Genomic DNA, 26,612 nt, shown 5'->3' with positions numbered 1-26,612 from the left:
CTGAGTCAATATTTGTGAAGGACACAGTAATTTGGTGTATCGATAAAATGTTTGCAGACAATGACAGTTTCCCTATACTACTGCAAAACCGAGCCGAGACATTTCATGACATCATCAAAGGTTTTTTTCGTTTTTTGTGGTGAACGAGAGCTGTAGGAAGGACACCGAGTATCAGCGTAGGCGTAAACGAGCCTGGTGTAATCATGATTTAGGGACAACGGTAAGAGCTTGTTAATGTCATTGCAGGTGATAGGCAGCATTTTAATGGGCAAAGTGAAAAGGGCACAGAACACAGGGAAAAAGACAAACTGTCCCAAGTTTGAGTTGCAGGCAGGCCTCACATTTCAACTTGAGCTTCTCTAGGTGCTCGTGTGTCCTTCAGCGAGCCAGAAATCGTATAGAACCTGCAAGCACAAAAATCCAATCCATCTCATGTTTTTCCCCACAACACAGATGACTATCTATTTCCCTGCCAATTATTTGCTTAAAATACGGAATTGTCTCAGCTGCTGCGCTAATAACACCTTGTCTATTTTAAAATGAGGATTTGGGGATCAAATCAAACAGATATTATTGACCTTCTACTCAGGCAGGAGGAAATATTGTTTCCACGGGGACACAAAATCCAAGGACACGCGTTCCCATCTGGTTTAACTGCAAACATAATTCTATCGTACAGAGAACGGCACGGGGAATCCTGGACCGTATCCAGCCAATTACAGAGCACATACTTATTGTCAACATCAACCATTCACTCACCTTGGGACAATTTAATCAAGGGAGGCTGGATGCTTTAAAGCATATTGAGTAACCTGGTGTATGAAATGCGCGATATATATATATAAATAAAGTTGCCTTGCCTTTCTTTAAGAGCAGATCTTGAGTCAATAAAGTAGAGCACACTTGGTTTAAAGCCTAAAAATCAAAGTTTAAATAACCTATTTTTGGTATTGGCAAGCACAATCTTGGCACAGTGCTTTCAATGTTTGCAATCAGCGGTCTCCAACCACTGGGTCGTGGCCCACTACCGGTCCACGGGCCATGGTGGGTCAATACATCGGACTCTTGACGCGTGTCAAGACGCTAATTGCCACGGTCGCATTATGCTAATAATAAAACCCACAAGCTCACAAAATGACAAACAGGCCACGGACAAAGTCGGTTCTATACAATATCAGCGAATAGCGAGCACATAATGCCCAACTACCCTCCGCCAAGTTATGGATTTGCATGAACCGGTCCAGGGTAGATTTTTTTTTCTTTGTATATTAAATGGCAAAATTAATCAAATTAGCATCTCACTCGTAAATTTGGAATTAATCATTTGTGAGACGGAAAATAGTCTTGATGTATTTCGTCTCTTGGTCCATCATTTTTTTTTTAAATCTTTGTGTATCTTATTTCACATTTAACTCTTGTTGTTTATTCTTCGTTTGTTGTAATTATTTGAACAGATCATTTTTTGTTTTCAAAGGGGCAAAGAATTCAAAATCCAAACGAATCACTCATCTAAAAGACTCTTGAAATTGTCTGTGTTCACCTAATGATAACCAGATATCCAGGGGGTTAATAGTTGGTAAAATAATTATAATTTACTTATCAGAAAAAAAGCGACAGAAGCTTCTCCCTTACCTGGACTTTCGAAAATGCCTGCGTTTCCCCAGAGCCTTCAAGCAGGAGGGTGAACACGAGTTTTTCAGGTCCACTAACTGGTAGATGATTGGGTTGTACATTGCTGAGGACTTGGCAAGCAGAGTGGGAATGACTGACACGGGTATGGGCACCGAATCTGGCTCCCCAAACGCAGACACCACCGACACGACTGCATATGGGATCCAAGCGATCAAAAATCCCGCACAGATCAGCATGGCCACCTACGTTTGAACACATACAAATGATTTAGTCATGCTGTAACTCCTCCTTGAATTAAAAAGATGCTTCTTTCGCATACCTTGGTAAGTTTCATCTCAAGGTTTTGACTGTTATTGATCCGGGCATCAAAGTGAGAGATTTCTTTGGCAGAAGACTTGACTTTAAATATAATCATCACATAGGAAAAGACCATAATACCAGTCGGTAGGACAAGACAGAAGAAGAGAATAGACATGACAAAACTTTGGCCTGACACAGAGGATTGCGCCAGCCACCAATTGAGGGTGCAGGAGGTCCCGAAAGGCTCTGGGGCATAGCTTCCCCAGCCGACCAGTGGCATGGTGGCCCAAAAGCCGGCATATATCCACACAAAGGTCAAGCAGAGGAACGCGTGTTGCCGTTTCAACCATGTCCCTATACATGAAAGAAATATGAGGCAGAATGAGTTCACACAAAGCTATTGCTTATCTTCCTCAGTTAATATCAAGAAAAACAAACAAAATATCAACAACATACCATATCTGAGATGGCAGATCTTGAGGTATCTATCCAGGCTGACCATCGTCATCGTGGTGAGGCTCCCGCATCCAAAGAAAAAGCCGGCCCAGCCGTAGAACTGACAGCCGTCCCAACCAAACAACCAACGGTGGGAGAAACTAGAAACAATAAAAAAGGGCTTTCCTGTCACTAAAGGACAGGGGTAGCGGGGTATAAGGGATGTCAAAGAAAAACAGAGGGTGACACAAACAATAAGGATTAATGAGGAAAAAGATGCGTGATAGTGTTTTGACAAGGATGATGATGCATAAGAGAAAAAAGGGAGGGAGACAGAGTAAAAGTATGGAAAATAAGATTAGTGTTTTTTGTGAGGTTTACTCATATACTCATTCATTCATTTACATTAATAACACAGCTGTTCTTGACAAGAATGACAAGGTAGAAATAGTTTAACTTCTCCTCAAGAAGCTTAATAAAGTTTATTTTTTGTACTCCCCTACAATTACAAAATATAAGTTACTTTTGCATTTAAAAATAAATGTTTGTTGACATACTGACAGTTGGTAAAGATAATGGATACGCAACAGACATTTGAGCAGCGTCTGAAAAATTGTTAATGTAAAAAGACCCAAAACATAAGTGCAATCCTTTATTTTCGCGTCAAAATTAAAATCAGTTAAATGTATTTAGTTTCCCATGAAGCACATGACACTCGTACTTTAAGTCAAACCCCGCTCATATTTTTGACAGCTTCAACTTTTGGGGTACGAGACTTGTTGAGGCTTGAGACATGGAAACTTTTTGATTGAATGAAGATCTCTGGTCACCTGTTTGCATGTGATGTGATCTTTTCCAATCTGCTGTTTAAATGCTGCACTACGTTAATCAGGTCAGCCTTGTTACAGCCGTGTGACACGCAGAGATCGATGTAAACATCACATGATTCATCAAGACGGAGTTCATTCTTCTATTTGTCACAGAAGTTATAATGGTTTAAACACTTTTATTAAAACAAAAACTTGATTAAAAACAAGTTGCAAATGGCTTTTAGACGTTTACCCGCCACTCTGCATATATGTCAAGATCGGTTACAGCCTGACTACTTTGATGACACTAGTTTGGAATGACAAAAGGAATCATGTATACCACTCCAGTGAGTCTGAATGAAATTCAATTCGGACTCAGACATTTTATTACAATTGAGGCGTTCATATGGAGCGTATTCATTCTGCGAAATCAATCGGATTTATTCTAATCGAAATACGTGGCTGCACCTGGCTTTCACGTCACAACAGACGCCTGGTGTACCAAGATTTTCAGGCAGCTCCTTAAGAACACACAAGCAGTGTGGGATCACATGAACACTGTCGAAAAGGGGAAGACCTGCATGACAAATGGCTGCCAGGATGGCCGAGTGGTCTAAGGCGCCGCGTTCCGGACGCAGTCTCCCCAGGAGGCCTGGGTTCGAATCTCGTGGCTGCCAGGATGGCCGAGTGGTCTAAGGCGCCGCGTTCAGGACCCAGTCTCCCCAGGAGGCCTGGGTTCGAATCTCGAATTTCCCCATTGTGGGACTAATAAAGGCATTATTATTATTATTATTATAAATGGACCTGCCCTAGTGCATTTACCTTTGTTGTGTACCAATGAGCGTCACTGACCTAGTACGACCTGAAACATCTTCCAAGGTTTGCAACATCATTGGAATTATTGAACTTCAATACAATAACACAAAATTATTCATATGTTGCATTTCACAAAAGCCGGAGCTGTAACAAAGCACATATTGTATAACACAAAAGAGCAGAAATTCAGGAAAAGTTCGCCATTCAAATTGTGGTTGACACTACAGACATCTTTGAGTAATGACAGATATCTGAGCACATACTGTGATAATGTGTTAGTTAAGTGGCAGATAAGAGTCAAAAATGGTGTTTTTCTGGCCAATTCAGCAGACACGCCCACAATGTCTGAGAGATGATTGAAAGTCTCAATTTTAAAGTCTGATTTGGTGATTTTCTTTTTTGATTCATTCACAATTGACAGGATTGCAAAAAGCACCCTTCTCTATGTTGTGTTGAACTTTATCCGTTTTATAATGCATTCCATTATAATCCTTTGGCTGACTGTTTTGCATAAGTTAATGCAGATTCATGTCGTGCTAACAACGCAACACGCTAAGAAATGCATTAGTCACTCTACAATTGATTTGTATGCATGGTATGGTCATGTATGGAAATCTAGGAGAAGAACACATCTTTGTAAATTTGAAGATGGCTTGTACTCACTGGCAGGCGCTGATGTCATTAGCTTTCATGCTGTCAAGCAGCAGGTTTAGTCCAAACAGGAGGATAAGGAATGTGTTGAATAGAAATTATTTTTGTTTTTCCGATAAGGATAATGTTTATGATCTAAGTGAGGAAAAGAACTTCGAAACAATTGTGGTTTTCCACAATGTTCAATGTGCTACGTCAATTATGAACAAGTTAAATTGTCAACAAATGTCACTAGATGTTGGTCTTTTTTTAATGAGCCCTGTTTAGGTAAGCACACTTTGCATCACAGCCTTTTAATTTGGATAGTTTCATGATAGTTAAAACGGTTACTTTACGTTCACGTGGGTGGGCGCTTTTACTGTAGGATAAATACATTTAACACCAATAAAATAGAGGAAATAATAACCGAAAAGCACATTGTAATATCTGTGCAAGAAAATAAGGTGGAATGGAATAATCAGAAAAACACAATAATTTTGCACTGAAAAGTACAATGATTCTACCAAATCTGCCCGAAAGTGTGGAAGTTTTGGGTAACACCTTTTTAAATGATCTGAAGAAAGTATGCATATTGTGATCAATATCCGACTCCAATGTGAATGTGATCACCCCGACTCCAACTTCCCATATTTACAAATACGGTCATGGCTACTGGCTGATATCTGGCTATCTTCGAACCTTGTGACCAGTTTGCAATGAAAGGAGCTCTTAAGATTCCAGCTGCAGAAATGCTCCCGGGCAAATGTCTGCGAGTTGTTCAGTGGAGTCATCTCTTTGGCTAATGACATTTTGAGTGATAAAGCACAGCCACAGGAAGGGCTATAAGCTATACTTTTCCCATAACTAATTGGAAAGCAAGACAAACAGAGTAGCAGAATGACTTTCCTGTCTGATGGAGTCATCGGCAATGTCAGCAGCTCGTAATCGTACAAAAGCAGATCTGAAAGGGCGGCGGTCAAGATGCAAGAATAAAAATTCAAATGGTGTATTATTATATCACTATTAGGGCAACATATTTCCCCTGTAAAATTAAATTTATCGTTTGCTTGGATGCCAATCTGGCATAAAATATATTAAGATGCATATTAGTAGGAACCAAAAACCGTAGCTTTATATCAAGATTTATTATGCTGTACATTGTTATGGTAAGTCATACTTTCAACAATCAACAATGCTGGCTAAAAAGGACTAAATTCTGTAATAATTTCAACATTTTTTTATCTGGAATTGTCATGATAAGCACAATAAACATTTTACATTAAATACATTTTAAATAAATGGTAGAATAGATTGGAATTTTGGATTTCCCAATGAACTGGAAAAATGAGGTACAGATCACCCACAGTGTAAGGAACTATGAGTGGTTTGCAAACGTGAGAGTATTCAACAAAGCGATTATCCCAAGACGCTCCAATATTTTTAGTCGGACTCATACAAAAATGAAAAACAATCATTAATCAAGAAAAAACTTTGAACATGAGAGAGAGTGACCATTCTGATGTTTATCATGGTTTATGTTGCAGTGAAATGTGATTTAATTCATTGAATCAGATATGCTGTCATCAGTCATGAGACAAATTAGTGAACAAATATTTACTTTGTCCACGAAATACTTGGAAAGTAGCTCTGAGGCAAACTAATTTTGGAGGGGAGTGTAAGCCCCCCACCCCCCAAAATGCCTTTGTCAATTGATTATAATATAATCAAATGATAATATAATCAATTAAAGACATTTTCCAAGCCTCGAGTGACGAGTCTAAGGCTTTTGCATGAAAAAGTCAGCACGCGGCCAACCAATAGCTGAGACAAACGAAGACCAATGAAATGACCACACTAATGAAGCGCTGACCGTTGACAAACTTGTTTCACGTATATCCAGTAGACAGAAATATAAACAATTTTCCTTTGGTAGGAATATTGCATGTGAGTCACAGCAGCAATCAGTCACGCTATTACTGAGCAGGAACGGAACCCAGGCTGCCTGCCCCAAAGTCAGGGGAGAGAAACAACACCGTCAATGAATCAATATGCAAAAAAGTAATAGCAGGTAATCTAGTAACTGCTGGCGAGTCTCGTCCAGTTGCTGCGTCCTGCCTACCGCTGAAAGTCCCTATAGTGTCCGTGCAAAACATTTGCCTCAAGTAGGTTCACGCCAATGTCAGGGAGTTTCATTGTCATGCCACGGTATCGCAAACACATTAACAATGAGTGGAATTGTCGACATTGCACTGCAAAAGCGGTGGGTAGGCCTTAAGACAAACATATATCTATGTTGTGACGGATCTATGTTTGAGATAAAATTTCCGTCAATTGTTCCCGCTACTTTCCCAGACATTTACTAACCACACAAATTGGCGCATACGCACGCTTTGCACGCAAATGTGGTATTCATAAATATCGTCGTGGTTGGATTTGGACGTAGTCTGTGAACAAATTTAGAACAGCCTCAGACCCTACGTACGTACACATATTGACGAAGCATCTTCTGCAAAACATCAAAAATACATTTTACCCAATATACACAAAGTGTTGAAACGATATAGTCATATATAAACACTGAAACAAATTTTAACAGTAGTAAGTTAAACCAGGATTTTGCTAATGAGTTCACTTGTGGTTAGTTGTGTATAAGAATTAATGTATTTTGGTAGCCGTTACTCAACGAGCCAGCACGAATAAATCCCGCAAATCCATGGAGCTGCTCGCATGAATCCAAGGCTTCAGAGTTATCTTATCGATCCAGCAGCACTCCGTATGCACGTTCTTTAATTACAGGATTTTGTTCAAGTAAATACCTTTTACAAGCTTCACAAAAAAATAGTAGTTGAAAAAGGTGATTAATCGCAAATAAATTACGGAATGTTTTGCGATTAATTAATTACTTTTTATATATATATATATATATATATATATATATATATATATATACACATGTAAAATAAAAATAAAATATAAATATTATCTAGATGTTTTTCTTCTTCTATTTTAAATTTTTATTTTATGGGGGCACAAAAATCGATCCAGGGAAACTTGTCTTTTTTGCCACGTCAATGATGTTAAGGCTATCGGTGTTAGAATTGTGATTGGAAAAAACAAACGTGCGGAGGAGTGTTTTTGGTGCGTTTACAGCCAATGTGTGTTTTTTTTTGTTTTTTAAATACAAGAAATGATAAGTTTAAGTTTAAATGTATATTTGTTGGGAATTGCCCCACTGAAAATGTTTCAGGTCAATAAAATACATTTTGGTCCTATGCACAGTGTGGATTTAAGAAATAAATCCAAATCAATTGATTGTTTGTTGAAAAGTGAGATGTATATATTCTTTACCGAATACATGATAATTCTCAGGAATATTTAGGAGGCTATTCAAATACTGAAATATTTATAGCTGCAGCCCTCCATTAAACCACTTAGTCATATTTTTGTTTTATAAAACCCTTCCTTCAGGTCCCGAGTATTAACGAGGAGAAAAATGTTTCTCAAAATTAGCAATTTTTTCCTAGAATTAAGTCAGTGATTAGCAAAATTGCTCATCAAATAAAAAAAAAAAGTTCCTTCGAGCCTTGCAATATATAATATAATGGCATATACCTCAACTGATGGCAATATGTTTTTTTTTATGACAAGATAGTCAGATTCAAGTGTTATGGATGAGCTATATTTGCTGATTAAAAACAGATTAGTGGCCTGGAAGTAAATAATGGTCGTTCTGGAGTAGTAGCCTGAAAAGTGAATATTGCAATGTTGAGATTACCCAAAGGAGGCCTGGATATCTTTTGAAATGTATTTTGTAATCGTAAGACCACATTTCTAATAATTCTTCCACATTGATCTATTGCTGCACAGGAGCTAAAGGACCTGATTGGTTTCTCATCCAAACAGCTGGTTTCACCACAGGGGGTTGTAGGCAAGAAGTCAAAGGCTTAGATTTCTTGCCATATTGGATTCATTTGACTCAACACTTCAATAGACAATAGCAGAATACACAAAGTCGAGTTCACGCAGGAGGACGTTAGCTGCATTAATCTAGCCATGTTTTTCTGACATCAGACCCACTGTTTACCTCACTCAAAATCAATATGTAATGTTCTTAAATCTCCCACCCAGGCACCGACTAGAACTGAAACATAAGCACACGCACATACACAGCAACATAGCCATATGAACAAGCCACACAAAAAGGACAAACTGTAACGTATGCACTAACATTATATGCTGAGTGAAAAGGTAAAGACTACAAAATACTGTATATTGTTCACGTGTATATAAAAAAAACTGCAGAAACCGCTTTGTACAGCTCAATCTGTTGAGAAATGTGCTATACAAATAAAATTGTATTCTATTGTACATTGCTAACTAATCTCACCTCTTAAAGGCAAAAACATCAAATTGCACGTTTTGAGTCAGTTCAGATACTCACAGTGAGTCATGAATCGACTTCACAATAACTTTAAATATGTCCCACTACATTACATCTGACTTTTTTTCTTAACCCTTAAAGCGTCGATCACTCAGTTATGGATTTTTTGGGGGGATTTGGATTCACCACGCGCGCAGTGTGGTGCTTGCCAACCTGGTCAAGCATCAATTTGCACCGTCTCTTAAGCGTACAGTTATGAGCATGGTATTCGGCTAAAATTCCTTGTAATGGATTTATTAAAAAAATGAATGCTGGCGTTTACTTCACTTAATTAATTTCACAATCAATGTGTGCCAAATTTTGAAAAACAAATCTCTTTGGAATTCACGATTTCACGACTCGTTCAGCATGATAACTAGCATGATCCGGCAATTAAAGCCACCCTTAGTTTCCCGTCGCTTTGCTGTGTGCCCACATATTTCTAGATTAGGCATGAGGGGTTTGTGAGAAGTCTGGACGGGAGAATCCACCTTGAACGTGCGCAAAAAAGGCGTATGACGTCTTATTCACGATGCTACAAGGCTAAACAGAACGGAAACAGGGAATGAATTACCTTACGTTACAGAATACGTCATTTTGTCATTTGTCAGTTTTCACAATCGAGTCCTGCGTTTCAATTTGACTTTTGAGGTCTGAACACCAAAATCACATTAAAGTAAATTGATATCCTTTGCTGAAAGACCATACAAGCCATTCAGAAACGAAAGAAAGAAATGTACCTTTTTTTTTGTTTGAAATTGGCGCACTGAAAATGTTACCAGAAGAAAATTCAGTTTGTTGCTTTACACAATGTGAATTTAAGAAATTGTGTTGTTTATATGTGTGTGTAACGTATGTATAAAACTACTATCACTGCAACATGTTCTTTATTCCAATTTCTTGGCACACCCTGTATTTGTTTATTGATCTGGTCAAAAAAAAAAATTAAAAAAAAAGCAGCACATGAATATGTCATCATGTCACGAAGTGCCACATGATTGCCATCAGACCAGAATGATACAATATTAGCAAAGGCTTTCCACCACAAACGACAAAACTACACTTGGGAAAGCAGTCAGGCTTGAGGCCCCAAACCAATTCTCTTCAGTTTCTAATGCACAATTGAACTGTAAAAATGCACTTCCAACCTGCTGATTCTTGTTAAGAAATGGAAGCATGTGAAAGCAGGCTAGTAAACACAAATGATGGCCAACAATTGCTTTTATCTACTTTCAAACCCATCCCACACAAATCCTGCACTCCAGAGACAGAAATGGATGAGCAGCAATTGGCGACTTTCATGTGTTGTTTAGCACATATGTCAATCTGAAAGCCGGCATGGCAAATTCTCCATGCCACATCATTGAACATGGTCCCTTGAGCTTAGCAGGCCTATTATGGTGGTTGTTAGAAACCACAAAATGTTCACATGCTTACTGTCATTGTTTCATTGCTTGATGGCATCTTTTCCACCTGCTTCACATTTGAGACCATCTATAGTCCTTGAAAGCAAAGTTTTCTTTCCCAATGCAGCTTCTGAAAGCGCATTCAGTTTCCGTTTGCCATTACACTGCATTCACACACTTGAATAGTTTAATATTGTGTGTAAATCCAAATGAGAAAAAAATGGCAAGATTATACATATATCAGATTGAGCTGAACATTTGTTTAAAATTCTGATTACAATTAAACATGCAATTATTTTTTTAAACATCCTCTTCCCAGGTTTTTTTTTTTTTTAAACAGGCACAAGCAATAGCGTAATCTGTGTCACTATCAGTTTTATTGAATATAAATGTTTTGGTCTTATCTGTTTAGATTATGTGAAAATAAATGAAATCAAATTAACCATAAATTAATATGAAAGTGTTTATTCATTTACTTTAATTGGAGTCATTCAACTTCAAGGCACTTGCATTTACTTTCGACAGTCATATATATATATATATATATATATATATATATATATATATATATATATATATATATATATATATATATATATATATATATATATATACAGATGCTCATTAGTAAAACACAGAATGAACAAATGCGCACGGTGTTATCACATCATGTTATCAGGACAACTATAGGATTGGTAAATTGGAATAACAAATGACATGTACGCATTCAGTTAATGAATTGTGATGCACCGGTGAGCACCTACAAAGATCACACAGATTACATTTTGCCTCGTGGAGTGAATACTTCACCACCAAGCAGTTACGAGTGTTGAATTCTGTGCATTTGGTTCATCGGACACATTGCCAAAGAAAAACAACTTCGGAATTATATATTTTGTTATTCTACATTTTATGTGATTGTTAGAATAGGTATTGATACTTTGAGTGATTCTAAAACGATGTTTTGTTGCATTGCTGATGCTCCAGCAAAAATGCAAAATTACCTGATATGCCAAAGTCGAAGATGGCTAAATTCACCGTCATGAGCTCTGGTGGCCTCAACTTAGTTTTGCGTTTGATAGTCATATACAAGACATATCCATTCCCTGTGGCGGACATTATACCTGGAAGAGAAAGAAATGTGTTAAACTGATAATGAATGGTGACACTGTTGGATCTAATATATGTTGTACATGATTTTGGAAATTATCCATTAAATTTTCATGTTTTTGGTTCAGGGTTCGAATCTGGGATTGTTCATTTGTGCGTGGTGCTTGCATGGGTTTACCTTTCGCATTCTGAGATATGCATATCAGGTGTCTGCAGACTGTGAAATTCCCATTGGTGAGAATGTGTGTATGAATCTTTTATCAACATGTGAGCCGAGATTAAGTCGGGGAGACTGAGTCTATCTTATCGTCGCCATGCCCTAAAAAAAATCTAACACAAAAGGTAAAATACACATTGTTCTTAGTCTTTGCATGTTTCCAACACTTCTAACATAATCAATTTCTTTAGAAAAAAAGATCACCAAAATGACTTTTTAACTGTGAGGAAATTGTTTTTGTCAATGATGATAATTGGTTGAGATAGGTTAAATTTCATTGTTGGTGAATCAGAGGTAGAGTTGATTGAAACAAACGGGACCAAGAATGGTTGCCTTGAGGCACACACAAATCGACAACAGTACATTGTGAGGACTGAAGAGACGACAACAGGAATGGAGAGCCCAGTTAAATCTACAGGTAAAACATGTAGCCTTCTTTATCTGGAAGAAGAGAAATAACCTCTTTGAAAACATCCTGAAATTTTGAAAAAAAAAAGAGGGAACACGACAAAGAATTTCCCTGCATTAGCTAAATCCAGCCTGAATAAACGTCTTTCACCGCCACATGCTTCTGCAAACACAGTTGTCATTAACACAGCAGGAGATGAACACTGATTTTTTTTTTTTCCGGCCCTGCAGTTTTTGTCTCAGACAGCCCCTAACAAAACAAGCAGTAAGCTATGATGTGGAGGACATGTTGCCTCCACATCTTGTTGATCACCAGTGAGCATTAGTTGCCAAAACAATTCAGCGTTAGCATAGCCGTGGTATGTAAACAGATGTTCATGAAATACATTGATCTGTTTATTAATCTACTTTAAAAATATAGTAATTAAATCTACACTTGACTCTCTTCATCCCTCAACAACATTATAATAGATTAAGTTGTTTTGCTGTTATGGAGAATATTTTGTGGAAAAAATATGGAAATACAATACGTAACAACTGTCTGTGGGAGTGCTTTTGTAATTTTGCATAAAATATAGCAAATATCTAAATTAGTACGGCTACTATTTGTGGTTTAAAGACGAATAAATATTAAGTAAAAATTTTTATCAATGCCATTGTACTCTATGTAACTAGCACGTGAAACACATAAAAAAAAACAGATTTCTTATACTTATTTACAGGCCTTTCAAAAAAGAAATTCAACAATAACTTTTCCAGGTAATTATATTTATCATTCAGTCACTAATTTACTAACAACAATTACTTATTGGGAAAGTAATTACCTATAATTAATTCTAATTGTACAACAAGGACAAATAGACTGAGAAACAGTTTCTTTCCGAGAGCCATCTCTATTCTGAACTCTCACACACACACGAGACCACCCTTACCTTGTAGAACAGCATCGTGATGTGTTTTTATATACCCTTCAGTATTATTTTCCATTGCACTCTCTTATATATCTAATTTATATATTTGTCTGTATTATTGTTGTATTGCACTGGAGAGGGGAGGTCTCTAATCTCGTTGCACTCTTGAGTACAATGACAATAAAGGGATTTCTAATTCTAATTCTAATTCTAAAAGGATGCTTGTAGTTCATGAGCTGTTCAGTCATGCTTTTTGACAATAAAGCGTTGAAGAACGATATTTGTTAGCCCGTTCTTATTCAGTGATGTTTTTTAAAAATTAACAAGCTATTCTTAATAGATGGATTTTAACACTACAGAAGTGTAAAAATAAAACGACATGCATCTGTGCAGTGTTAAATATTGTATAGATTTGACTCAATCTGTGTTTGTTTTTCACTGCAGCAGAGAAATCATCAATGCAGCAGTGTGTCAAATTAACACTCAGTTAGAGTTATTTGGGTCTTCAGAGTTAATGTTATATAACCCAATGAAGTGGCAAAGAGTGTGTGAAAGAGAGTTGATTTGGTACCACATTAGAGTAAATAATCAACACCACCGGGAGTCATATTTACACTCCTCAGAGTAATTTAACCTGTGGTGTTAAATTGTATTAACACTGTACAGTGTTAGCCAGTGTAAAATAGTAACTCAGTATTGAGTTAATTTTATAACTTTTAACACTCTGGAAAGAGTTACTTTAACACCAATTCTGAAAAGGACCTCACGGTGAGAAAAAACCTGGGTTGTGAAAGGGGTAGTGACTGCATGTAAACAGTCACTGGGAAATTGCTAGTTGACAATTTAGAAGGTAATGAAAAAAACAAAACAAAACAAAAAAAAAGCGATAAATTAGTTAATCATAGGAACAGTCAAATTGGTTGAAATTTTTGAAATATGAACTCAAAGCTAAACTAGTTCCATTTAGAATCTGTGAACTGAACTTTGACTGAGTTCTTGTTGAAAATGAACTTTCCCAACTGTGGCTTGTGCGAATGCCGTTATTTCACTTTACAGTCTAGACCAGCGGGGAGCAAATAATTTTGCAAAGGGGCCATAAGAAACTGGAACGCTTGCTGAAGAACAAGACAACTTGCTAAATTCAACTTTATCTTTTGTATATTTAACATATTTAGAAAAAAGTATACTTGCTTTGATAAAATGCTGAATGTTTAGTTCTGGTGTGTATTGTTATAATTAGGAATATTTTTGGTCATTAAAAGTAAATTTAATGCACAAATAAACAAATCATATTAGCCATGCCAAGTCAGTACTCCCAAATCAGTAAATAAGTGGCAAGGATAATATCATTGACAGTGATGTATGATATAGTGATTATTTATCAGGCAAATCTTCTTGGCCCGCTTCCCTGCACCGTTCAGGAAATAAAAATGTTGCTAACATTAGGATCGCTGTTGTCCTTTTTCTTGTCTCAATTATAGGAAAGTAGTTGCTAGAGGGGTCGGAAAAGTTGCTAAATATAGCGAAAATGCTGCCAAGTTGGCTACACTGCACAACCAAGTCAGAGCTCTTGCTCGCGACCTCATTTCTACTAGTGGGCACACTTAAAATAAAAGCACCACATACTGTATTTTATGGTTTATTTTGTTTATTATGATCAATGTGACGGCCGTCCAGAGACTGTGGGACCAAATGTAGCACCTTTTTGACAAGGTCTGGTCCAGAGAATAACCAGAGCGAAAAACTAACAGAGATAGTCTCAGGGAGGTAGATAAAACACACCAGAACAAAACCCAAAAGAAAAATAAAATAAAATGTTGGTGAAATTTCTGATTGGCTGTTAATTTAGAATGTCACCAGCTGCATTGGCTGGTGATGTAAAAAGTTATTTTTGAATCCTACCAACACCCTTTTTGTTTTCTTTAATGTTTTTGTTTCTGTTGCATACATTGTAACATTACTTTTCAGTATGTGGTGTTTTGTGCGGCTACTGGACACATTTACACTTGAAAGGTTGGTTGTAAATTATAGTTGGTGCTTGTGAAGATAAAAGCCAATACTGTTTTTTTCTTTCTCAATTGTCCCATCTCAGCCAGACCTATTGATAGGAAAATGAATCTTCAAATTTGCTTCATGAACCAGTTGTATTTTAAAACCCTCAAGATGGCATGCACTGTTCAATATTCAACCGAAAGTACACTAACTTGCCATATAGCAAACCCTTTTATTAAGACGCGTAATAAAAAATACAACACGTTCATGAAGCCAATCTGAAGCTTCAATTTCCGATATTTTACAACCTCACAGCAGTCGGTCCAGCAGACATAGAGATCATCACAGGGGACAAGCAGTTCCTGCCACTTGAAGTCCATCCATCCATTGTCTGAGCTGCTTCTCCTCACAAGGGTTGCGGGCATGCTGGTGCCTATCCCAACTATCTACAGGTAGTAGGCGGGTTACATCCAGAACTGGTTGCCAGCCAATCAACCATCCACGCTTACAAAAACACACCTAGAGGTAATTCAGGGTGTCCAATCAACCTACCATGCATGTTTTTGGAATGTGGGAGGAAACCGGAGTACCCGCAGATAACCCACACTGGCACAGGGAGAACATGCAACCGCCACACAGGAAGGCCAGAGCCGGAATCGAACCCTGCACCTCTAAACTGTGAGGCCATCTTGCTGACCACTGTGTCAGCCCCCACGGTCTTAAGACCTATTATTAAAGTGACACTGAATTTTGAAATGTTACTTTTCTCACCATGTATTTTCTTCTAAATAACTACTTTGTGTTGAGGTAAGCACAAATTGTAAGACGTTAGTATGTAGAACATTTAGTGAATAAATTTTTTACAACATCAATACAAATACATTTCCGTAATAAGAAACTGACCTATAATGCAGATATAAAAAGCTGCAACAATGTCTGCCTCTTTTGAGAGTCTGGAGGCAAAAGGATCACCATGGAGGAGATAATGGGGCACGTATGATGAGTGTGGCCACGTCTCATTAGTCATCACTGCCATCAGTGGGGGAAATTCTGTAAAGAGGAGGAAAAGGCTGATCACACACACACAGACAAATGTCTCAAAACTAATACACAGCATCAGTGGAGTAATCGCAGGTCTTCATTTTCCTCCAAATTTTTTTTTTTGCACATCCTTGTTCTAAATTACAATTACTTTTTGTTTTTGCCAAATTGTACACACAACAATGCATTGCACTAAAACATTCACCATATCGTTGAGATCGTGACCATGTGCTCAAAAGCACAGCTCCAGGATTTCTATGAGTTCTTTTATTTACAGGGGCCACTGTGCTCATGGGGACTTCAACCCCCAGCTGACATTTTTTTTTTACCTTTGTGTCTCAAGACAATTCTGAGGTCTACCGATAATTCCTTTGGCTTCATGCTTGGCTTGTGCTTTGACATGCACTGTCAACTGTGAGACCTTACTATACATACACATACACACACATATATATATATATATATATGTATATATATATATATATATAAGAATTAGAATTAGAAATCCCTTTATTGTCATTGTACTCAAGAGTGCAACGAGATGAGAGGTATGTGCCTCTTCAAATTTTCTCCAATCAACTAAAATAAAATACCACATGCGGGTACAATTAAGACAAACAAACATCTCAAGGATTATCAGTCAAAAAAATATTTCAGCCGCTGGATAGTATCATTTGAGGCCTGGAGAATACGTCTTTTTTTTTGCAAGATTTTTCAAATGGGTCAATTTGACCCACAACATAACTGGAGGATTTTTAGTGCATGATTTATTTATTTTTTTTAATAAAGAAATGTCAATTATCAAAAAAATGTCATGTGACATTACGTGGTGTTGGGGAAACAAAATACATTTTTATAGATGCACCGTTTCTTAAAATACGACTTAATTTTAAAGGGAAGTAAAACTATGTCAAAATGAATGAAATTACATTCAATTAATCTTCAGTGTCCCCACACCATTATAAAAGGACGGGCACCGAGTCCTGATGTGCAAAGCAAAAGTCTGCAAGGCATTGATGCCCAAATAAAAAGGTTTAAATTGACTATAAATACCAAAAAATGGCAGCAACGTACTTTTTTCCTATTAGTCAAGGCTATGGGCTGACAAAATGAGGCTCCATCCCTCACTTCAGGGAGGGGACTCAGAGAAGGGATCAGTGGGATATGAAAGAACTGGTTTAATGGTTATTTAACAGACTTAAAAGGCTCAACAGAGACTGTACTTCTTGAAACTGTTGAGAAAATTTGGAAATCCCTCCAAACTGCTCAGCAAATTTTACCGATGCTCAGTGTACAGTACTTTTACCATTGCAGTATATTTTATCATTGCAGTACTTTTTACCATTACAGTACTTTTATCATTGCAGTATTTTCTATCATGCAGTACTTTTCTATCATTTCAGTACTCTTACCATTACAGTACTTTTATCATTGCAATATTTTTGTCATTGCAGTATTTTCAATCATTCAGTAGTTTTTATCATTACAGCGTTTCCCCCTCTGTATAATGGACAGGCATTAGGAGTGTTTCCTTACACTTAGATACGTTTATACTGTGTATATTTGCATGCTTTTTATGAATGTCTGCTGCTAATGTTATACATTAACGGCTACATTACGCCGCCGGCTCTGTGTGATCTATATCTTTGCTGCTGTAACACCTCAAATTTCCCCATTGTGGGACTAATAAAGGACATCTTTATCTTTATCTTTAGAGCATCCTGACCATTTCCATCAGAGTCTGGCGTGGGAAATATACCATACATACGATATGACATACATACATGACAGCTGTGCCAGAGAGAGGGCGCGGAACATAATCAGAGACAGCACATATGCACAACACACACTAACTCCCTAACCCTATACAATACAATATAATACAACTTTATTTATGTAGCGCATTTCACAACAGCTGGAGCTGTAGTAAAGCAATATAAATTAGCAGTAAATTGGAACACAAAATAATTAGAATTAGAATTCCCTTTATTGTCATTGTACTCAAGAGTGCAACGAGATAAAACACATTTACAGTAGATACTAGAAGAACAGCATAATAGCAACAATCACATGTCGAACCGAAAGGCCAAAGATTAAAAATGTGTCTTCAAACGAGTTTTAAAAGTGGACAGAGAGGGGACTTTAACTCATTCACTGCCAGCCCAGGTAAAATGAAAGTACGTCTATATCCGTCAATGGTAGCGAATGAGTTAACGGGAGGTCGATCCGGGTGAGGCTCTGCCTAGTCCTTGGCACCTCCAGCAGCATTTGGTCCGAAGACCTGAGGCAGGTTCTTATGGGTGGAGGAGCTCAGAGAGGTAAATTGGGGTGAGGCCATTTAAAGAATTAAAGACAAACAGAAGTATCTTAAAGCGAACTCTAAAGTGCACTGGGAGCCAGCCAAGAGAAGCCAAGATTGGGGTTATGTGATACGTCTTCGGAGCTCCAGTTAAAAGCCGAGCAGCAGCATTTTGGACCAGTTGGAGGCGCTTGAGGGAGGACTGGCTGACCCCAAAATAAAGTGCATTACAATAATAAAGTCTAAATGTAACGGAGGCATGGATTACTATTTCTAAGTGCTGCTGGGAAAGAAATGGCTTCACTTTAGCCAGCTGCCTAAGATGAAAGAAGCTGGATCAAACAATAGCATTGATTTGCCGATCTAATTTAAAATCACTGTCCAACTTAAAACCCAATTTCCAGATTGTTGGCTTTAGATAAGATGCCAGGGGGCCAAAGTCAACAGGGTTGAAAATAGAAGGGCCACTGTAATTTCCGTCTTCTTTTTGTTGAAATTCATGAAATTAAGTGACATCTAAGCTGTGATTAACTCAAGACAGGACACAAGTGGTCTCAAGGAGTGTGTCTTTTTTGCTCAGCGTGACAGAGATCTGACTGTCATCCGCATAGCAATGGAAGGAAATTCCATTCCAACTATAGCCCCAAAACAGAACCTTCTGGAACACCATACGACAAAGGCGGGACTCAGAGCAACCTAGGTGAACACAAAAGGTCCTGCCAGCCAAATAGGATCCAAACCAATCTAGAGCGCTCCCACTAATGCCCACCTGATGCTGTCAACGAGCTAGAAGAATACTGTGGTCCACCGTGTCGACCGCTGCAATTAGATCCAACAAGACAAGACACACATTGTCGCCAGTGTCATTTGCCAGGAGGATATCATTAAAAACTCGTAACAAGGCTGACTCTGTACCATGCATCTTCTTGAAACTTCACTGGAAAACCTCCATGACATTGTGCACATCCAAGAAAGATGTTTACTGCATGTGCACCACCTTTTCCAGAATTGACGAAATAAAAGGCATTCTGGAAATGGGTCTAAAATTTGACTGCACATCTTGATCAAGGCCAGGTTACCTAAACTGGGGTTCCACCACAGCATGTTAAAAATGCTGGGGGATTACCCCACAAGACTCGCCAATAGTTGGGAGAACCTCCTAAAAGAACTGAGGAGGGATGGCTTAATAGGGCAAACCACATGCTCCAAAGATGACATGGAGATCGCTTCAAAGGAATGCAACACTGCAGGGCTATGGACAGAGGGGTCAAATGTAGCGTTCGAAAGAAGAGCCCTAGTTGTAGCAACCTTGTTCATAAAAAACTGCAAAAATCTATTGCACATTTCAGGGGACAAGACTATGCAAATCATCTGAAGGGGCTTAAGTGCAGAATCAGTAGTTCACTAGAGTATGCGGAATATGATGATTTTCCTGAATAAGACTGGACAAGTGTTTCTTTTTGGACTCTTTCACCTTGCTTTGGTCACAGCGCCAGCAGTCTTTTAGGATTTGAGTCTTTTTTCCTGCAACAAGAGTGGAATCAAGACCTGAGTTCCTTTGTGTTTGATGAGGGAACACCAAGCTGATCAAAGGCTTCAGAGAAACGACTAGTAGGGATTAAAAATCGGGAGGCTGCACTCACTGCTAGTCAGTTTAACAGCAGCAGAGGAAAACACTACATCAACGAGGACAGTCATATATTCAGAAATTTCATTGTCCAATTCTTTCAAAATTGAGATTGATAAACCAAAAGCAAGGACAAGGTCTCTATGTCCCTGTTTTGGAGTGGGGCCAGACACGCACTGCACCAAATTGAAAGAGTCAATGAGTCTCAAAAAGACCTTTGCCAGTCCATTTTCCGGGAAGAACACATGAATATTAAAATCCCCCATCAAGAGGATGTGATCATATTTTACCATAATTTCGACCAGAAGATTTGAAAAGTCATTCAGAAACTCTTTGTTGTATTTGGGAAGGACTGCAAATGACAGCGCAGCGCACAGGAGCAGCCCTTCCAACTTAGCAAATTATTTTCAACCTATATTAATTTGAAAAGACAAAATATATTTTTAACTGATGAATGTTATTGTTTTGTTTTGTTTTTGAAATTTCTCTCATTTTTAATTTGATTTCTGACAACATTCGGATAACGCTGGGACTGGGTCGACAAAAGATTGGAAAAGTAGAGGAATGCTAAAAAAAAACGGTTTGGAACATTACACAGGTGAACAAGTTGATTGGAAACAGCCGAAGCTCAACTGTAATGAACTGAAGCAAAACCGTGGTCTGATGAGTCCACATTTAAAATAGTTTTTGCTGATCAGGTAGGAAAAGGACTGTCTGGATTTTCAACATAATGTTCAAAAGTCAGCATCTGTAATGATGGATGTGTTGCAAGTTATTGTACTTTTTTTGTTTACTTTTTGCAGGCATCAAATTCAAAATGAGTGAATATTTGCACACAAAAAATAACTAATTATATTAGTTTGAAAATTAAATATCTTGTCTTTGAAGTGTATTCAATTGACAATAAAATGATTTGGCAATTGCTGCTTTCATTTACATCTTGCACAATGTCCCATCTTCATTGTAATTTGGGTTTCAACATAATTTTTGTGATAAACGTCAATAGAAGTATACTGCATTTATTTTAATCAAAAAAGTATTGGGGTCTCCCAAATTCAGCTGGGACAGTTGACTGTGACCCTAATGGAGACAAATGTCATTTCATACAATGTACGTGAAAGTCACACAATGTATCCAAAAAAGACGCGTCACTAAATCATATCATTGCCGTTTAGCAAATTTAGATGATACGATGATCATTTCCTATGTGCGCTGGCTGTCAATGTGGTTTTTGTTGCCTGGTCTGTGAATCAATTAAGACGTGAAACTATGGGGTACTGGTAGGAATGATTCAGTCTATAGCTCACAAAAAAGGAAAAATAAAAGTTAGACAAAGCTTATTAGCATGGTACATAGCATGAGTGCAAGAGTGAATTTTCCCTTGGGTGGCGCTAATAAGGTGGTTGCTATTTTTGCTGTTTTTCTTCTACTTAACACAAATTAATTGGTCAGCACTACTGTTAAAGTGCGAACAATTCAATTGATTTGCTTTTCTGCACGAGTGAGCGCCAGCTGTGGTGTTAAAATCACAGGCAAAGAAGCCTAACCTCTCATCAACACGTGAGATCAATAATTCCTAAATACTCTTTTTCTATGCCTGTGTTTTCCATTTTCATTATTAAAATGCTCAGTTGCATGTTACAGTGTATGTTGTGGATGTGGGAGATAAACCTAAACATGACTTACGTAATAGTACAGCATTGTATCGTTTCATAACCACGGCAAATAGAGTGATTGCAATATGTTAGAGAAAACAGCTAACTGTCTCAACGTTTTGGCAACCTGCATCAGAGAGGTATTAATTCAATACAGTACTTGGTATGGTGTTTGTAGTTTGCCATGATGTAGAAATAAAATACATCATGATGAGTGTTCTTTCCAATATTTCGACTGCCTCATTTAGTTACATAAGCGTAAATTTTTACCTTTGCAGATGAATTGTAGTTGACCTCACTAGATACAATATATGGTCTAGTAGAGTTTTTTTCCCATAAAGCAACAGTAAACAATATGAAAAAAATTTGAATATTTTTTGCAATAGTAGTTTCAGTGGTTTGGTGAGTCTTAGGAACGACAATTTCAATGACATTATGTTCCAATAATCCATCGAATGCAAGTGAGGTTTGTCCCGTAATGCATTCGATACATGCTGGCTCTTGTCATTTCAGAAAGAACATCAGCGAATGTATTTAGAGCTCGCGTCTCACCTAATATTGTGGCAAGCATAGGCTTGCGAGGTTGTTGAAACAAAAACAAATCACGTGCAATGACATTTGACTTTAATGAAGTTATTTATGCATTAACTATGTCATAACGAGAACTTTCTGAAAACCTTGAAGGATGGGTTTCATCCTAATTTGAATTTGAAATCAAGTTGAACACCTCCATAGCCACCTCTATCTTGCTTGTAACAAAAGGAAGACAGTAAAATTCATATTATTTACGGGGAAATTGTAACATGACAAAAAGGAATACAATGTGTATGTGGGCTGAATGGGAAATTTGTTAGTTTGGTAGCGAAACCATAACCACTTGGGTAAAATATGTTTCACAATGGATAAAGGACTGAAACTTTACATTTTTATAGCACTGTCTTATTTCTTATCAGGCAGAATGGTTCACATTCAGTATTCATGTGAATAAGAATAGAAATGGTTGTTTCCTTTGGCATTGTAAAATAACTCGTGTTGACGTAACTACATATAAAGTGTGTCCGAAACTTTTCAAGACTGGACCTAACAAACCTGACCTACAAACTGAGTTTTGGTATGCCCTGAGCATCTGACAGTTCCTGGCCCTAAAAAAAAATAATAATAATAACCTGCTGAATAAAAAAATAAATAAATATGACCGCTGAAGGCTCACTGCCATGTGAACGAGCAAGCAGAAATGCCGTGGTTTGACTAAATGGATTGGAGCGAGTAGATAACCAGTCAGGCCAATTTGGACAGGCTGCCACAGGCCATGCAGATGAAAGAAAAAAAAGTGCAACAGTAATTCCAATTTATTTATTTTAGGCTAAAAATTATATTTTTTTTTTGAAAGGTGACCAGATTCTCTTCAATATATGCATGTATGGCAAAATCTGAAACGCCGGTCAAGATGCGACTGTGATAATCTCGGTCGCATAATGCTAATATCAATCCAACAAGCTAGCAAAATGAGTGAACAACAGACCACAGATGAAGCCAATATGCAATTTGTAGCTCATGAGTTAGCATTATGGTGATTTATATATTTTCATCCAACTTATATTTGTTCTTGTGGTGCCTTGTTGGTGATTTTCAGCAGGACGATGCTAATATAGTCGCATAAAAAATGTGCCTACACGTTTATTGTTATATCTACAAAACACCCCAGTTTTTGTGTTGCTCATATCATTCATGCACTTTATAGTTGTTTTGTGGTGTCAGTTGCATGTTTAAGGTGTTACCATAGTGACCATATGTTGTTGTCGGTGCAACTAGTAAGAGTACATAAAAATACACAGTGGTATGCGTTTGTTGTCATAGCAGCCAAACAACCACAATTTGACCCCCCCCCCACTAGGCAGACCATCGATAATTGAAAGAAAAGAAAAGAGTTTCTGAAGAAAATAGAATATTGAATGCTACGTGCTGCATGAACTCGATTAAAAACAAACAATGCTCTCGCCTCGTGACGATGACGAAAGTCTGGGTGCCTTTGATGTGCTGACACAGTGTACTGAGGTACGTTTGATTTGGTATGATTTTACAATTACATATTTTGCACTGTTAAATGAATTTTGTTTTAAATTCACATCGACTGTTATTAGCATTTTAGATGCCGAAAGGTTTTGTGGGTCCCGTATTATTTATTTTTTTTATTTATATATATATATATATATATATATAGATTATTTTTTTTTTTTGTGGTAGACGCCGCAAATGGCTCTTTGAGTATTTAAGGTTGCTGGCCGGGCCTAGGATATCATCGACTTTTCTCCATCTAAAACTGCAAGAAGCGATTTTACTTCAAACATAGTGCCGAAGGCTGGTATTAGAAATCAAGCCTTTGGAGTATGTTGAAAGCGCAGTGCTCCCGCGATTCCAACAAATGCTGTCATAATAAAGGCAAAGTGGTGAGTTAATCATTAGTTTTTTTTTTTTTGTTTCATTTTCACATATATATATATATATATATATATATATATATATATATATATACACATATGTATAATGATTTTACTTTGACACTTTACTTTGAAAGGAATATGCAAAATGTATGTATGTAAATGAAGATATTTAACTATATAGTGTGGGCTATAATAAATGTTTCGACTGTGGTGGGAGATCACCACCTTTGATCAATATTTGCATCAATATGATTTATTTTTTTAATCTTGGAAATGTTTTTTTGTCAAGTAAATAAATAATACCATGCTGTAAACCGTAAAAGAAATGATCAACATAGACAAATTAATTTACACGAAAAAAATAGTGATGGATGACGTATAATTGATGATTCTAACAAAACAGATAGATCGAAAGCGCATGTGAAATAAAAGCAAAAAGAATGCATGTATTGATAAAGTCAAAATTGACCTGACAGGTACATTATTTTCTTATTCATCAGGAAATAAATACTGCAACTGATGGCACAAAATTCATTAAAATCACATGGCTCAATTCTTTGCATTCAAAGAAAGCCAAAACGGGTAACCTGCTCACCTTTCCTGCGTTACCTTTCACAAGGAGTCTATGAACTCTGATCATGCATGACATTGCGTCACTTCATAGCTTATCTAGTTGGTGACGAGGTAATTTATTAAATTCAGACTCAATAACTGTATTAACATTACCAAATAAATGGGAGTAACTTGTTACAGAACTTGGTTAATGCCTAAATGTAATATATTACTGTTAGTAATGGGCATGACAGTTTTTGTGCTCACGCTGATCTTGCAGTAATTGGAATTTGTGCATTTGTATTGTTATTATATTGTTAGCGTTAACCAGAATGGCAGTACAGCACGTTCACTCACTGAACCGTTTGTGAAAAGGAAATTACCTCATTGATTCCATGAACGCCAATAGCGTGGCAGTATTTTCAGTAAAATCCCTCTTCCATCTGACACTGGCTGATGATTGGTCGATAATTGACAAAACGCATGTTCTTCAGCTCAAATGAACTGACACACTAATGAATCACTTGAGGAAGTGATCAATTCACTCAAAAAAAGAATTGTTCTTTTTGAATTAATTGTTCAAGAACGAGCCAAGACTAATTACTGTACTGCGCTACTTTTGTAACGCCCCCCCCCCAAACAATTTAAAACATGTATGTCCAGGAGTGATTTTGGTGGTAAATTCAGCAAGTTGCTGAAGCGGCTGAGCTCAGTCTGTATTTGGACTAGTAGCAGTGGGTGTTGATAGAGCAGTTCGGTCTCGATTTAAGTATGTCAGCGAAGGTTTTGTATGATTTTTGGTATTTATGCACCATCGCAAAGAAGAATAATAAATGAATAAAAGAGTGATTAATGCTGTCATTGTTTTTTTTTTTCAATAAATGCATGGCAATTTAGTCTCTGGACAATAAGACACATCTCAGTGTTCAACTCTACCAGCAGAAGTATCAATGAGCCTCGTTATTTTTGTACATTCATTATATATGTAGTTCGTGGATCTATTTAGTGGCTTGCGACATTAAATTTTTCATTAATATTGTTGTTATTAATTTTGAAATACACATAAATATGTGTATGTAAGTATACATGACGACAAAAGAAAGTGAAGGGGGGATTAAGGAGTTTAAATAGCTGAACAGCACATGCAAACGGACCAAGTTAAAAAAAAAAAAAAAAGAAAGGTTAATTTATCAGTCCAGACTCACTTTTTGGTGATCGGTCATCAGTCACTCCGGGCGAGAGTTAAATCGCTAATAAAAAAAAAACAAAGGTGTAAAGGGACAACAAGTCGTTTCTCATTGACGCGAGTGGTAGAAGAAAAAAGGTAATCGTCTTGACAAAACAAGAAAAAGAGGGGAGGGGGAAGAAAAAAGTCAAATAGTCCTGTGTTGCAGCAACTGCTCTACTCCGAACTGTATTGTCTTCTCTGACAGCGCATCGCCGCATCAACTCTTGACAGACTCTGCGCGCGTCATATTAGCTGCTAAAGTTGCTGAGGCAAAGACAAACTACTTCCGGTTAACACTTTCAATGTAAAAGCTAAGACGGAAATGCACTCGACTTCCAAGCAAGTAAAATTTCTTTTCATGGGGCCCAAAATCTAGCCAGCTGTGTTGCCAACAAATACATGGCAGGCGCTACAGGTGCATCAAATCAAGGACTAATAGACTGAGAAACAGTTTCTTTCCAATACCCATCTCCATTCTAAACTCTCACACACACACACGACCACCCCTACCTTGCAGAACAGCGATGTGATGTGTTTTTATATATCCTATTTCGTATTATTTTCCATCTCACTATTTATTCTCTTATTTATCTAATTTATATATTTCATTGAATTATTGTTGCATTGCATTGGAGAGGGGAGCTCTCTAATCTCGTTGCACACTTGAGTACGATGACAATAAA

The 26,612-nt window shown here is 37.4% G+C and overlaps 1 protein-coding gene across 1 annotated transcript; it reads right to left on the bottom strand.

Annotated features, from left to right (window-relative positions):
• opn5 (opsin 5) lies at positions 1 to 26,131 on the bottom strand. Its single transcript, XM_088286511.1, has 7 exons — positions 25,907 to 26,131; positions 15,990 to 16,136; positions 11,453 to 11,572; positions 2,389 to 2,559; positions 1,952 to 2,286; positions 1,633 to 1,874; positions 1 to 404 (listed from the first exon to the last, which is right to left on the bottom strand). The coding sequence occupies exons 2-7, from the start codon at positions 16,120 to 16,122 to the stop codon at positions 338 to 340; spliced, it is 1,068 nt and encodes a 355-aa protein (XP_088142637.1). The 5' UTR covers positions 16,123 to 16,136; positions 25,907 to 26,131; the 3' UTR covers positions 1 to 337.
• Between the last annotated feature and the right edge of the window lie 481 nt (positions 26,132 to 26,612).

This window comes from Idiotropiscis lumnitzeri, chromosome 21 (assembly GCF_059441095.1).
Source record: "Idiotropiscis lumnitzeri isolate Australia: NSW breed Sydney's pygmy pipehorse chromosome 21, RoL_Ilum_1.0, whole genome shotgun sequence".
In the NCBI taxonomy this organism is placed as follows: domain Eukaryota; kingdom Metazoa; phylum Chordata; class Actinopteri; order Syngnathiformes; family Syngnathidae; genus Idiotropiscis; species Idiotropiscis lumnitzeri.
This window is presented reverse-complemented; position numbering and strand designations above follow the sequence as displayed.

Excerpts from the sequence above, each read along its gene's own strand:
- opn5 (XM_088286511.1), bottom strand. The coding sequence starts at position 16,122 with ATGGCAGTGATGACTAATGAGACGTGGCCACACTCATCATACGTGCCC. Across the intron at positions 2,287-2,388 it reads GATCTGCCATCTCAGATATG|GGACATGGTTGAAACGGCAA; the intron begins GTATGTTGTTGA and ends TTTCATGTATAG. Across the intron at positions 1,875-1,951 it reads TTGAGATGAAACTTACCAAG|GTGGCCATGCTGATCTGTGC; the intron begins GTATGCGAAAGA and ends GTTCAAACGTAG.